Source organism: Chlamydotis macqueenii, chromosome 8, assembly GCF_036417535.1.
Source record: "Chlamydotis macqueenii isolate bChlMac1 chromosome 8, bChlMac1.mat, whole genome shotgun sequence".
Classification (NCBI taxonomy): domain Eukaryota; kingdom Metazoa; phylum Chordata; class Aves; order Otidiformes; family Otididae; genus Chlamydotis; species Chlamydotis macqueenii.
This window is the reverse complement of record NC_141563.1, coordinates 31,606,624-31,621,223: the sequence shown is the minus strand read 5'-3', so window position 1 is coordinate 31,621,223 and position 14,600 is coordinate 31,606,624. Positions and strand designations below refer to the sequence as shown.

Below are 14,600 nucleotides of genomic sequence, written 5' to 3'. Positions count from 1 at the left end.
CTCCAGGGCTATTCCTTCACAACCGCGGCTATAAATGGATGAAAAATTGAGACCCAAGATGGAGATTTAGAAAGTAATAAAGGTGGAATTACACCGAGCAGAACTCTATCAAGAGAGTGCGATAAAGAGAGGAACCTCACTGCAAGTACATGCTCCTCTCAAAGAAAGCAAAGCCAAAGGATTAAGTTTATCTAAAAAGTTGCAGCCCACTTCCAGACTGCCGTGTAAGTTGTCTTTGGGGCTAACTGGACAGGGGAGCTTACTGCCTGGAGGGAACCAGGAAACAATCATGAAGGTCTGTCAAAATGGTTACAAGCACTTTATCTCAAAACTATCTGGCATATTAACTCATTTCCCCTTTCTTCCTTGAAGAAACAGGTGCTGATTTGTTAAGCAGTTTAGCCAAATAAACTCAGTTTGCTTTTCCTTTCAAAGTTTGCCTAGCGTAAGGAGTGGCTGGGTGCAGTTCCCAGGCCGGCCATTGTCCAGGGAGCACCACTCCTACCTGCGTGGTGGTGATTCACTCTCGCAGCGCCAGCCGGGTGCCACCACGTCAGCAAGCTCCGAGGAGGAGGAATCTCCACTGACAGCTGCCAGCCAGGTCCTGTGGCCTGTCACAGGCACTGGGGACAGGGTCCAAGACTTGCGTGACCCTCTCCAGGCTGTGACAAATGTCATGACACAATTTTGTAATGGCTGAACCTGTGGTAGGTTCCTCTGATTAGGGCCCAGAAAAAAAAAAAAAAGAGAGATCCCAAACTTCTCCATTCATAACTACGCTGGAAGCAGGGACTGGCTGACCTGTGCTTACAGCGTTCCAGGCTGTGACTCAGAACAGCAGTAGAGGCTGTCACACACCACCCTGTGCTGGCACTCATCCCGGGACGGGGTAGAGAGGCCCGTCAAGCATGGTGCGGGGAGCAGGCAGGGTACGGCCTGGGCATGGGATCACCTAGTGAATAGGTGCTGTAAAAACAGTTGAGCGTTTCTGAGCTTCTCCTGTGTTCTCCTTTCCTCCCACCAGCACAGGTGTCTCCTCCTCCATTTCCCATGTCCCTGCCGTGATGTGGGAGATGAAGGGGAGACAACTTTGCAGAGCTTCTCCCCTCTCAAAGGACATGAACCCATTACTGCCATAATCCTCAAGCCAGGGCAAGGGAGTGAAGGCCCACAGGAGCTGTGGGAGGACCCAGGGCAGGACCGCAGGAGCAGGACAGGCTGGACTGAATCTGGCTAAGGCTGTAGGTAACTTCTTGCTGGTTAGAGACAATTTTTGGGCCATTTTGCACATGCACAGCGTGTGCAGAAATATTAATTAATAGGAACTGCAGATGTTTTCCCTGCTTTCTGAGTGCCTTTCAGGACACAACATAACATGTTGTGCGTAAAAGAAGCTGCACTGGCAGCACAATCAAATTTGGAAGTCACTTTATTGTGCTATTTCTAATATTATGAGCAGTTTTCAATCTCCCGTTTGTAAGGATTTTGGCGCATTAGCCCTGTCAGATTGAACGACGTTCGCACATGTCTTGGGGACGCAGCATGGGGCATACACGCTGTTTGTTCCACGCTGAAGTGAAGAAGTGCCTGGGCGAGTGCTACCTATTCAAAAAAGGAGGATTTTGTTTCCTCCTTGCAGTTGGCGTGTTCTCATGTAGCTGCCCTGGACAACAGCTGGTAACGAGCTGAAACCACTGCTCTGTGTGCAAACTGTGCGTCTTTGGGATACAATTTTGTCTGTGTGTGACCAATGCTTATCATGAGCTTAGATGATGGGTCTTTCAGTCTCAGGGCCATTAGTATTATTACTACTTACGGCATGGCACATAGCACAGCATCATCCTTGATGTAAGTGCTGTGGTGCTGCTCTTGCTGTAGTAATAAATAAAGCAAGAAATAAAATACTAATTTTAGAAAAAAAGGAACTAAAAACATTATAATTGTTTCCTTAGGTCAGTTGCACTGGGTGAGGATGCAGTAACATGAATTAGAAATGTTGGAGGAGTGGTAGAGTATGCAAACTGCGCTTGATAAATGTGCTCGCATGACTGCTACGAGACAGATAGAGCCACATGTCAGAAAACAAGATAAAGCGTAACATCTGCTCTTCCCTTCCACCTCCCTGGGCTTGTGGGATTTCTCTCCAGTTCCCTCATTTGCCCATCTATAAATCTAAAATAATACAGACCTCCCTTACTAGAAGTTGTGTAAACAACTCATGACTGTAGAATGTTAAATCTTGGAAGGAAAGTCCACTAGGAGAGCTAACAATATTCCATAAATTATAGAAACATGGTTAAACAAAATGACAGACAGAAAGAATCACTACAATTTCCCTTGTCTCCTAATTACCTGCATGCATCCCTTTTTCTCTTGGTTAGCCCTGACTAAGGAAGGGCTTTTAAAATGCTCCAGTGCAGCTGGATATAAACACTGGCATTTCAAGGATGGCATTAAATCTGCAAATGCCTTTGGAAGTTAGGCTGAGCAGCGGCTCTGTGCTTGTCATGGGATGTTAAATCAGACGATCACTAAGCAGATGCCCGAGTGAGCTGAAGATATATCGTGCCCTTTGCATCAAAGGTGTAGGTGTCTGCCTGTGGCCGCTTACCTTCCACGTTGGTGCTTTATAGGGCTGTTGGCTTCCAATGCTTTTCCAGATTAAGCATTAGTCAGCAGGCAGAGGGAAGACCATTATCACCATCACCTCAGACTCCGTGTTGGGTAGAGTGGAAGTCAGATTTTAGAAAAGGTGCAGATCACATTTCCCAAGGCAATGAGAGGATTGCAAGGAGCTAAAAAGACTTTTGTAGGTATCAAGCCTGTTAGGCTGTCTCTGAAACAACTGTTGTAATGAGTCTGGGATTTTGTTACGGTATTGATTATTTCAAGTTGCCTACACCAAGCTGGTACCTTGCTTAAGGCTTAAATCAGGGCCTGGCTTATATAACAATCATTTTATTTGGGGTCTCGATGGCAAATAAACATTGTAATTCTAGATGAGGGTAGAAAATCACTCCGATGATGGGTAGAATTGTCCCCTGGGCCACCTGGCAGATAGCTCTGGCTTGAATAAAATGGAGAAGCTGTATGGCATCTCTGATCCGCAGTGAGGTGTTCCTCAAAGCTTCTCTGCGACTCTTCTGCGGTTGCTCCTAAAATGCAGACCTTGGCTATACGCTAGTTATACAGCATGGCCAAGCTCTTTGGGTTTCTACGTTCTCACAGTACTGTTAACTAGTCCAAAGGTGGTTCCTGAAGATCACTAGGTGCACAAAAAGCCTTTACAGGTAGACAAAGCAATCTCTGTCTTGTTTGGGCAGCGTCCGAGCTGAGTCAAAGTGCTAGACATCAAACACAATGGCATACCATGATGAGAGCGGGTGGGACAGAACGGTGCTCCGACGGACGTGGCGGGGTGCAGAGGCATCTGCACTCCCCAGATGTAGAGCCCTGAGATCAGAGGTGGTCCCTGGTCATCCAGTCAACGAGAGAAGGTAGGAATTCTGCAACTGCAGTATCTTGAGTTGGCTCCTGCTCCGGCCTCCCCTCGCAAGGAGCCGCTCTCTCGCGGGGCCGATCAAGAGCCTTGTCTTTGTGCTTTGGCACTTGCTTAAAGCCCAGCAGTGGGAAAATGGGGAAATGCACTGCCATCTTTGCTGGCTCTTTGGGAAGCGCCAGTTAAAATGTCAGAGAGACATTTTAAACACCCGTGATTTTGTTCACTTTCTCTAGAGGATCATCTCTGAAAGCAATTGGGGTTTCCCAGCAAGGGACAGGCCACAGTCAGGTCTCTGATTTCAAACCAGGGATCTGTTTGTAGGATTTTAAAGCCAAGAGGGTCTGCTGCAACCTCTTAATCAGACCTCCTTCAGGCAAGCAACTTACAGAGCTCACAGCCACTTGACTTTTTTTGGTGGTCTCACAGGTGGATGTAATTCCTGATGCCACAGCCACCATCACCAGGCTTCAAAGTTAACCGTTCTGCTGAAGTGAATTCCAGACCATGCAGAACGCCACAAAAATGCCAAGTCAGGGTCATACCCTGCCACCGGTGCTCCAGGGACACCTGAGATGGTTCACACCCCCGGGCGCGGAGCACGAAGCGGAGGCGGAGGGCGAGCACCCGGCCGGGGCCCGCGGAGGAGCTCAGGCCGCCTCCCCGCCTGCCTTCCACTGCCGGCGGAGACCCGCTCCGTGTGAGGGGACCCCTCAGCCTGGCTCCCGCCTCGCCGTGCCCAACCGGCCGCCGCCCCCCCGCCTCGCCCCGCCGCGGCTCCGCCCCCGGGGCCGCCTCAGGTGCCGGCGGGGGGGCGGCTCCCGCCACGAGAGCAGCGGCCGCCGATCCCGCACGGTTCGGCTCGGCGCTCCCGTTCCTCCGGCTCAGGTAAGAGCCGCGGCTCCACGGACGAGGGGGGAGAGGGGCGGGGGTGTTCTTCCCGCGGCGGTGCGCGCCGTCGGGTGCAGCCTTCCCTGTCAGAAAGTAACGGTGCAGGGGGGACGGGTGGCGGGGCGTCGGCCCCCTCAAGCTTCCGCTGCGGAGCGGGAACGGCGCGGCGCCTCACCGTCTCCCAAAAAAAACTCTTCCCGCCCTTTCTCGGCCCCGGGCGTCGGGGTTGTTCCCGCGCTCCGCGGGACGGTGGCGGGCAGGGCGGGAAGCCCGGGCGGGTGGCAGGATGTGCCGAGAGCCCCGAGGAGCCCCCGGCGGGGCCGGTGCTTTGTGCCCCTGAGGTGTGGTGTGAGAGGCGAGGAGGCGAAGGTAACAGCAGTTACATCTCTAAAATAAACATTTATCAGCGATACTGCTCTGGCTTTTAAAATGGTCTGAGCGGAGGGGGAGGCTGGAGAGCGGGGCCTTGCCGGCTGTTTTCCAGCTGGTGCGTAACCTCTGTCAGTTCCCGTCACCCTGGGCGGTTGTTTTCTGCACGGGGAGTTGCAGCAATTAAAAGCCAGAACTCTACGGCAGTAAAACAAACTGCCGGGAAACGCGGGATTTCGTGGTTTTTTTTTTTTGTTTTTTTTTTTTTTTTTTTTTGCGGTTGCTGCTCTTCGAAGGGGAGGGAGCCGCGGCTGCCGGAGTGCGCGGCTTCGCTGGGCGCGGGCTGCAGAGCGCCCGCCCGCGGGTTTGCTGCTTGGCCGCGCAGGTGGAGCAGCGGGCTTGCAGTGTGCAGCCACGCTGCCCTGTAGCGCTGAGCCCATCGCGCGAAGCCGAACAGATCAAGCGTTCTAATTTAATTCATAAAAAGTATAAACTCTCCGTTTTCTGCCGTACGACAAAAAGACCAAGAGTATTTTGTATGTTCTGAGACTACGCGTTGTTTTTTTTCCCCCACGATGTTTTTTTCTCTGTGCTTGCCAGCAGCAAGGCGGTGGGACGTGACGCGCACGGCAGCATCACGCCGTGGGATCGCAGGTGATACCGCTGACACCGGCACGAGCCTTTCCACCTTTTTGCATCCCGAGGTTCTGTCTCCACGCTGTCCTTTCCTTCTTGCTGCACAAGCAGTGGTGTGTTTGTGCAGTGCATCAGGTTGATCTGACCTAAATTAAGACTAACCTGACCACAAAAAAAAAAAAAGGAAGGGAAAGTGTGGAATTTTAACCTGGATTTTCCCTTGGCCCTAGACGATGCGAGACTGTGGCCTCAGAAGTTTAATTTGTATTTCTGTGCACTTCCTTGGTGACAAACCTGGTTTCAGCCTCTCCTGCTTTGTTCCTCGTCGTGCACTCCTAACCCAGCGCTGCATGGTCAGTTGTGCTAATAACAGTTTGTGGGGCTTCAGAGTAGCCTGGATTAGCTTTGGGTTCAAATAAACCCTCTCTTCTAAGTGGGTTTCTTTTCCCTTGCCCTAGGTAAAAACGCCAGTGGAACTGTAGTCTTGATCTGTGTATTTGAATCTGTAGCCACATCAGGGTCTTGCATCGTGCTGGCTGGCGGTAGGGCCAGGGAAGGGCACTCACGTCCACTTAACCCTCCCCAGTAAGTCCATGTCTGTTCTCTGTTACTGGTTTGGCCTGAGGAAGTAGGTTTTTTTTCTGAGGCAATTCTCAATGGCTAACATTGAGAAATATCCTGAACTGGTAATACCAGGTATGCTTCTTGCTGTTAAAATGTATCTTGTGCTTCAAGTTCCTCAGTGTTTGGGGAGCTCTTATAAATGTGTGCTTAGCTTTCTGCAGTGTGGTAGTATTTGATCTTTGACGTAAGCAATAAGACTTATGTTTGGAAGTATTAGCTAATTAAAACATGGGAATTGCGAGGGCGCTTGTTCTAATCCTGGTTAGCAGGTGGCTTATTTTGCAGCATGGAGAATATCATAGCGCAGAGAAATGAAATAACTTGTTGGTCACAGATTTTCTGCTTGTAGGAGGAAGACAAAAGACAGCAAATTGAACTTCTGCGCTGCAGAAGCATCCTGAGCTGGCCCTGTCTCCGTCTGGTTCTGGTTTACAGGTTGCTACAAGACAGTACCACTCTCCAGTCGCCTGATTTGGTCAGGACAGCAGCTTGCTTTTACCTATAAATGGAAGGTTTTAGACCTTGTGATGCAGAAAAATCTGTAACTCTGACTCCTGTGCACTGGTGGAGGGGTGTCTACTCAAGTTTGCCTATGGCTTGACTCTAGCTCCAGATAGTATGAGTCCCATCATATACCTGAACTTGCTTTATCTTCCACCACCGTGGGAGAGCGTGGTCACGGCTTTCTCTGTGGAGGGCTGTGTCCCAATGCAGAACGTAGCTGTGCTCTGCTTCCAGCTGGGGAAGGATCAACTGGGATTTACATGTGTCTTGTAGCAGAGTTGGTATGGATTAATCTTGTGTGTTGCTCTGAGTGCTTTTATGTCACTGGTACTTCAGTGTATTCAGCAGTGAGATACTGGGAAGTATTTCACTATTGCTGGTTCGTTTTCGGAGAAACTGAGGCAGAACTGCAAGGCTGGAGAGCCGATGAGGAGGGGACCGAAGTCTGTTATCTTGGCCAGTGCTGCAATGCTTGTAACAGGAAGCAAGGGCTTTAATGACGGTGAGTTTTGTAATAGTGATCAACCTCCTCAGCTCGCACGGTTCCCTGGAGACAGGGCTGGATTCAGGGTCAGCCTCAGCTAGCGGTTCTGTAGATCTAGAAACTGGCTGGCTCCTGGGGTTCCCAAACACGGTGGAATATTCAGGAAATTGCGGAGATCTCCTCTTCATCTGCTCTTTAGGGCATAAGGAGGATAGAAATATCTTGTTCCATGCGTCCTTTGGCACAGAGCTGAGCTGGGCTTGGTATGTGGCTCCCCTTTAGAAAGGGAGATATTTGTACTGTTAAATAATTTTTCTCTGTATCTTCTGGAGTAGCATGTTTGCCAACAGGCACGGAATGATGTGATGATAAAAGAGATGCAATGAAAACATTCATAGAAGAGAGCAAAAAATGTGGGAACTTTTATTTCTTTACATTTTTTTTGCCATTGTAAAATCAGAGTGACTAATTCCCCGTTCCTGAGAGTTTTGTTGTGGCTCTAAAATGAACTTTAAGGATGTTGAACATTGTGCAGGAAATGGGAGAGGCACGGCTCCAGGCACAGAGAAACATTTGGCTTGAGGAAATCTTTCTAACCCAGCCTGCTGCCTAACAAAATGTAGTTGTGAAGTTAGAGAGTTGATGGGAAAAGGGTGCTATCCGCAGGCTCTTGACTTCTGTTGCACACCCAGCAAATTCTTAGAAGACTGTTTAAAGCCTGTGTTCCCAAATCTGAATGGGTAATAATAATAAATAATCACCTGCATTGTTTAGAGGTTTTTATCCTTCAGTTGTCATGCATATATTGAACTCATTTGTGGCATGTGAATTCCAGACGAAATCCCCTACAAGCATCATCTTGGAGAGACTTTTGGGCTCATTAATAAATAAATTTCGTTTTTTGCTGTCAAGGTGAGGGGCTCACATTTTTAAAGTAATAAAAACAGACTAATTTTCTTTCTGTTTACAATGTTGAATTATTTTTGCTCTAGTTCTATTAATTAAGTTATTTGGATGACACCTCAAAATCAAGTTCTGGACAGTACTGAAGTGTGAGCCAGAGGCCGTCACAGGGAGCAACTGTTGCAGGGCAGGGGTGTGAGAACAGGAGGAAACGTAAGCGGTACCAAAAAAACGTGCAATGGTTTGGGCAAGAACAGGGTGCTGTCTTATTGCCAAGTTAAGTGATTGTCAATTGTGTGGATCGTGAGAAAGGATTTGTCCTTGTTTGATCCAAATTCTGACCTGGAATTGGTGGCTGCAGCTAGTTATTTACAGAAGGTCTGAGTTTGTCCGTGTGTTTTGGCAATCTCCACAAGGCAAAGTAACATACGCTAAGATGAAGTGGTTTTCTCTTGTTTCCTGGGGAGGAAATGCACCAGAGACAAAGTTGGCCTTTAGATTATATTAGCCATGAAAAAGAGAACTAAATTCTGTTATGTTTTGCTGCTTTAAATCTGGAATAACTATTGCTTTAAGGCAGTTATTTTGGTATAGATGTGCTGTAAGGGGTTGCAGACGTTTCCACATCCTACTTGCAATTTGCCTTGCCGGCACAGTAGACTTTGACCCAGGCTTTGTGCAAAACACCAATGTATACAGATGTGTTTCAGCTGCTCCGTGGTTCCATTTACTTGCTGCCTTCCTGCAGGAAAGGTGTAATGATTCCTACCTGAGGTTTTGCATCCACTTGTAGGATTTATCTGGAACTTTTACTTTAGATTAATTTATATAATGTCTCTTTAGTAATTTTTAAACTGATGGCACCAAATATCTGCTGTTATCTTAATGTCTGTCATTAACTCAAGCACTGTTTCTGTTCTCTTTGTACGCTACAGGGCTTTCCCTTTTATCTTCAGTGAAGGAAGCTCAGACCTTTACACAGCAGTGTGTTCACAATCTAACCTGCCTACCCATTAGTCTCTTACATAATATTCTCATTATCCATCTTTATCGTAAACATTGTAATCCTTTTGCTTCTACATCGCAGGTTCAACAGTGTGACCACTCTCTTGATTCATATACTCACAGCAAAGCCTCCATCTGTCTCATGGATTATAGAGCTAAATTGGTAACTATCGCTTGCTTGCAATATTTATTAGCAGTTATGTTAATTGCTCATACTATATTTTCTGCTTTTAATAAATCTCTCTTGTAGTACAGCATTTGTATGAGACGCCTTATTTCCTTTATGAGCTTTACTCTTGGGATAGCATACATTGGCTGTAAAAAAAAAAAAAAATCCATTACTTGATAGAAATTTGATTCAGGATTTAATTTAATTTCTGAAAAAGAAAAACATTTTTTTTTCATATGACAGAGCACATAAAGGAGTGAGTTTTTATAATAGAAAATTGGCGTAGATGTGTAATTTGTGAACTAGAACATTTTTAATGTAGATGTACTATTTAAGACTTTTGGGGGGAAAAAATCCCACAAGGTATTAACTCGCTTGAAAAGAAGTTACACTGCATGTCAGTAATGTTTTTTGTGGATTACTGCTAAGCTGTAAATATTAAGAGATGAATAAATCTTCTGGTTTAGCTACTTTTTTGTTTCTTCCTTAGCACAAAACCTACAGAATAGTTTCCACAGTCTTTTGGCATCCTCAGAGTTGTCTACAAAGCTCCTGTCCTACGTTTCTGCAAGAGCCTTGACATGTGTGATCTATTTGATTTTAGTACGGTGTATTGACTTTAGCACTATGTACGTGTGTTGGGTTTTTTTTGTTTGTTTGTTTTTTAAAAACTTCTACCTTTATTTAGGCTCGTTATTTCTGCTTTTACTAAATGACCGTGTCTGGTAATCTCTTTTCTTCCTTCCACACTCCTCCGTGCCTGTGGATGGCCGGGAGTCCAACAGGTAGAGCTGTTTGTGACCGTGCTCCTTCTCTTGTTGCCTCCTGTTACCATTATTCCTTCTATACTGATACTCATTAACTTCTTTCTCAGTTTTTCTCTGTTGGCTGATTTTGAGCACTGGGACTCGGGAACAATGAAATGGAAGTAAGAAAAAGGAAGTTCGGAGTCTGAAATAAAGGAATGGTTTGACACTGGTAGCTCTGTAAGGCAGTAAAACAGCACGTCAGGAGAAATGGCAGGGGCTCAGCTGCTGAACACGCACAAGGCTGGACCTGGCCTGGAGCAGCGTGCTGTCATAAGATCTTTGACTGTTAGAAATATAAAGGAGCGGTTTCACCCCCATCTTCTCATCTGCCTAATAAAAGAAACGTGCTAGCAGATGATGACGAAACAGTTACAGTCACATTTAAATTGCCACTGGTCCTATATAACAGAAAACATATGTAGTTTTGCCTTTAAAAATAAAGCGGTGACAAATATGAAGATGTTTTTACTATTAGAAATGCACAGAACTTGTAAATTAGAGAATACACAGATTCATAACAAATTGAAATTGCGCTTATGTCTTAGTGTGTAGTTTGAAGTATAAGTTCCATCAGCGTGACCATGTTTCGTGGTTAACTGGGGTGACTGACAGCAGATAAGGAGACTCTTCCGAATTCAGACTTCTTCCTCACGATGTTTTGAGGCAGAATGGGATGTGGAAACGACCATGTCTGTGAACAGACCCATGCGGTTGCTAGTACAGGGATGCCTAAACTTACAAGGTAGTGATTGGATTTCTTGTTTCTTGTCTGTGAAAGGACAGATAAGAACAGCCCTCCATTAGTTTGTGGCCAAAACCATGAGGGCTGGCAACACTTGAAGTCAGCCTTAGTTGTTTTTTTTTTTTTTCTATAAATAAATGGATGGCAAGATATCCCAGTTGATTTCTAGCCAACATGATCAGCTTTAGACAGTTCGCGTACCACTTTTCAGTGAAGTTGGCTGTAGGCAGTAAATACTGCAGAACAGGGGCAGCAGTGACCAGTTTCAGTGATCTGTAAGAGCAGTGACACTTTGGTGGTTTGTGTTAAACTACAAAACAGTTTTATTCTTCACCATGATGTTTGTCACAAATTAAAGAGCACAGCTGTGTGGAATCACCTATATGACAGATTTCAGTGAGTACTGAAAGCAGTGAAGGCTGGTTTCCCACGGAGGTGTCTTAGGTGATAGGATTTTTTTTTTTTTCCTTTTTTTTTCCCCCTAAACTTCATTAGACCAAAATAGAAAATAAATGAAGGAGAGCCATCTTGACTGAGGAACATATTCTTTGGTCGCTAATAAGCTCTGATTAAGATTTTGTTGCTTTAGAGCATTTGTAGCATCCTCATCCTGTGTAGTTTCTCTGTCTAATAAAAGGTGAGCTCACACTGCAGGGAAATAATAAGGTATCTCATAGCTGCATAACTGTCTATTCTCACAAAACCAGCTGGAAGTGGATGTGTTTGAGACCCTGTTCCCATTGCTAAAGCATATGGGGAAAACAGGTTGACAATATTAATATATGTTTAGCTACAAAGAAGTGGGATACCCAGGCAAAGAACTGAAAGATGCAAGGTCTCGTTATTGAAGTGTTCTCAAGGACAACCTAATTGGCAGCTTTTTCTTCTCCCGTGTAATGAGTTTTCTGTAGTGTAGCTAAATCTTTCCTGTATAGGTATTTCCTCGAGGATTATTCCAAGGCAGTCAAAATGGAAACAGTGATGAGCCTCTCTTGCGTTCTGCGTGCCAGTCGTATTTGACTTGGTCTTCTGTAACAAAACCCTGGTTAGTGTGCACGTGCTTGTGAAACAGCAGAGGCGCTGCTGTATTTGGAGTCGTCCTAAGCAAAGAGCGTATGTAGTTGTGTACCCAGAGAGCAGGGGGTTACACTGCCAACTAAACATCCTCTCACCAAGGAAGGAATAAAATCCTCTGGGAGTGACGGCTGTGCGAGCTGTTCTGATGAGTTGGACAGGAGTTGCCCGACACGGGCACGTCGTCGCCTTTTCCCTCCGCTGCTGAGGCTGAATCTCTGCCAGGTGCCGAGGGCCTGCAGGAGATGTGATTTTGTGGACCTTTCTCTCAGTAGCATAGCAACTGCCATCGCTTCCCACTGCTCGGTCCCCTCCGTTGGCTCCCTCAGCTGTGCTGGATTAGGAACTGAACCAACTTTAAGAACAGCCCTGCAAAACAGGAGAAGATGTAGGAGGGTTTATTTTTAACTGGGATCATTCTTTTCTCTGAACCAGCCCTCTGCGTGGTCCTCAGGACTGGCATAACTAGGGAGCACTTGGAGCAGGGGTGGGACAGTAAGTGGGGAAGAGGAAGGGAGGGGAGGAGAGTTGGGAGAAAAGTCTGCTGGTTCCTGGCTTCAAGATTCAAGCACAAATTTAGGCGCAGCCTTGTGAATGCTTTCAGCCCAAATGCTGGTGGAGTATAGCTTAAGTAATGATCTGCAATCAGAGGAGTAATCAGTAATTAGTACTGAAGTCCTTTCAGTTTCACTCTCTTGACTGGGAAAGGGAAAAGTCACATTTAAGCAAGGGGATGGAATTTTCTTTGAAATTTTTGTGCTCCAGTGCTGCCTCTGATGATTCAGGGAGCCAACCTGCAGCATCTCCAGCACAGCACAGTGGCACGCACAGGCCAGCGAGTGTTGTGCTTCTATGACAACAGCCCTGCGTTCTCTGCAAGTATCATTTGATCTTATTTTCTGCTTTGTGCTTCTAACAAAGCTGCACTAGCTGGCCAGATTCTGTAATTGCTTTTTTAACTGAGATCCGAAAGTCGCATTTGTAGCCAGGTACACTTCTGATTATAGCAATCCAGGGGGGTTAATGGAAGCAGCAGTGTTTCATTTAAAAGATCAGCTTGGAGTGTGTGGATGGATTCTGCAAAGGCAGGAGGAGAAAGAAGATATTGATTCCTGTATGATTAGTGGAATACTTCTTTGTTAAAGGTCTGCCTCTGCATCTTTAAATGACCAGGCTTCAAGTGATGAGGGCATCTCACTTTTTTCCAAGCCTCTGTGAGTGGAATAGAGAAGTAGCACTTCTAAAAGTTTTTTGGTTTTGGTTTTTTTTTTCTTTTTTAGCAGGTGCTTGTGTTCTCAATGGCATTTGTGCAAGTTATATATGTGTATGAGAATAAATTACTCAAATAGAGAGCTTTGTGCTGTCTTCCAGCTTAGTGATGATACAAATCAAGTAATCATCTGGATTCCTAACTTTTGCAGCTGAGATTTCTAACATTGGCACTGAGGCAGTGAGTGCGTTGGCCTGAGTGTGTGTGTGGAAGTCAGTTGGATGTTGAATTCTTCATTTTAGAAATTCCTGTTAAGAATCACGAGGCATGAGCAGAAGAGCCCTTTCCTGATACACTAGTGAGAAGGAAACCTGTACTTGGATTTTTTGGAGTGCTTGCAAAGGACTGTAGTCTTACTGAACAGCAGCTGAAGTTCAAAAGAGTGCGTATCAGAACTGTGTTGTATCCTACGGAGAATCACTTGTGGGAAGATTTTACTGCATTCAGTGCAGCTGGCTATTCTTTAGCTACTGATAAAAGTTCTTCAGAAACTGTCCTTGTGAATGCAGTCTGTGAAGGAAATGTCTGCTGCACCAGCCCTTTTCTGTGTGAGAAAGTTCCATGTGTTTAGTCGGAGATAAACCGCCATGCATATCTTACTGAAGTTGAAACCGGGTTGGTTTTGGTTTGTTTCCCCTTGGCTGGGTATTTAAGTTAAATTGTCATCCCAATTTAAATTGCCTTTGGACAGCATTTTGGTTTATAGCTGTTTAACTACAGTGAGTTTTGAACTGTTTTGTTTGGGAGGTTTTTTTGTGATGTTTGCTTTGTTTTTTATCAGTAAGCAATAAGTAGGTGAAGTTCTGTGTGCAGGTGAGACTTTCCTTCTTAGCAAGTATTTGGGCACATGGTGAGACTAGACATTGGTGGGAGGTTTTTTCCCCAAAGATGCCCATGAATCTGAGTTGAGGGGAAAATGAACTTATTTCTTTGGATACCTGGGAAAGAAGAGACATTGGTCTCCACTCAGTGCTTTCTGATGCTGCACACAAGCAGCACGTGTCCTGGTTTGGTGGATGGGTACATGCTAATTGGACCCGTGCTGTCGTTACGCCGGTTTGCTCAACTCCCTGCCTGGTTATAAGGAGCTGAGACTTTTGCTTGTTTGATGTGGGGTAGGTTTTGAAACTGCATTAGAGATGAAAAGAGTGGTGCATCTGTTTGAATGTAAAGTTTCCTTTTTCTCCTCTCTGTAGTGATTTGGTCTGTGTAGTTGTCTTCTGCTCTGTACAAAAAGAGATGAAAAGTCAGGGGCTTGCCTTCTCCCACAGAGTGTCTGAGCTGCGTATGTTGAAGCAGCCAGAGCTGCTCAGTGAGTTCCACCTCTCTTCACATTTCAGATTCTGCAGTTGTTTTTTGGTTTCTGAATCGAGTTCAGGGTCCCAAGAGAAGTAGGGGTCCCTCAGGCTGCGTCGTACCCCCTCCCCACCCCACTAACATCCTCAGCCCTCACCTCCCCCATAATCGAAAGGGATAATTTATCTGTTCAAGTGCTGCCTGCAGCCCCACTGAACCCTCATGTTTTATGCAGGTGCTGTTTATTTTAATTGCAGTCTTGAGAGTAGGTAGCTGTTGGATGGATTCAAAGTTTTCAGTTGAAAATCCTGGTGTTGCATCTTCT

The 14,600-nt window shown here is 45.9% G+C and overlaps 1 protein-coding gene across 2 annotated transcripts in view; it reads left to right on the top strand.

The window, feature by feature from the left end:
• Positions 1-4,294: 4,294 nt before the first annotated feature.
• The window catches only part of RAB3B (RAB3B, member RAS oncogene family), a 57,731-nt gene continuing 47,425 nt past the window's right edge, over positions 4,295-14,600 (top strand). Inside the window, exons 1-2 of one of the 2 annotated variants that reach the window (XM_086753752.1) lie at positions 4,344-4,387; positions 8,998-9,078. In XM_086753752.1, the coding sequence (XP_086609878.1) occupies positions 9,058-9,078 (21 nt within the window). In that variant the 5' untranslated portion in view covers positions 4,344-4,387; positions 8,998-9,057. Of the gene's footprint in view, positions 4,388-8,997; positions 9,079-14,600 lie in introns of both variants that reach the window. The other variant, XM_086753753.1, reaches the window with a different exon arrangement.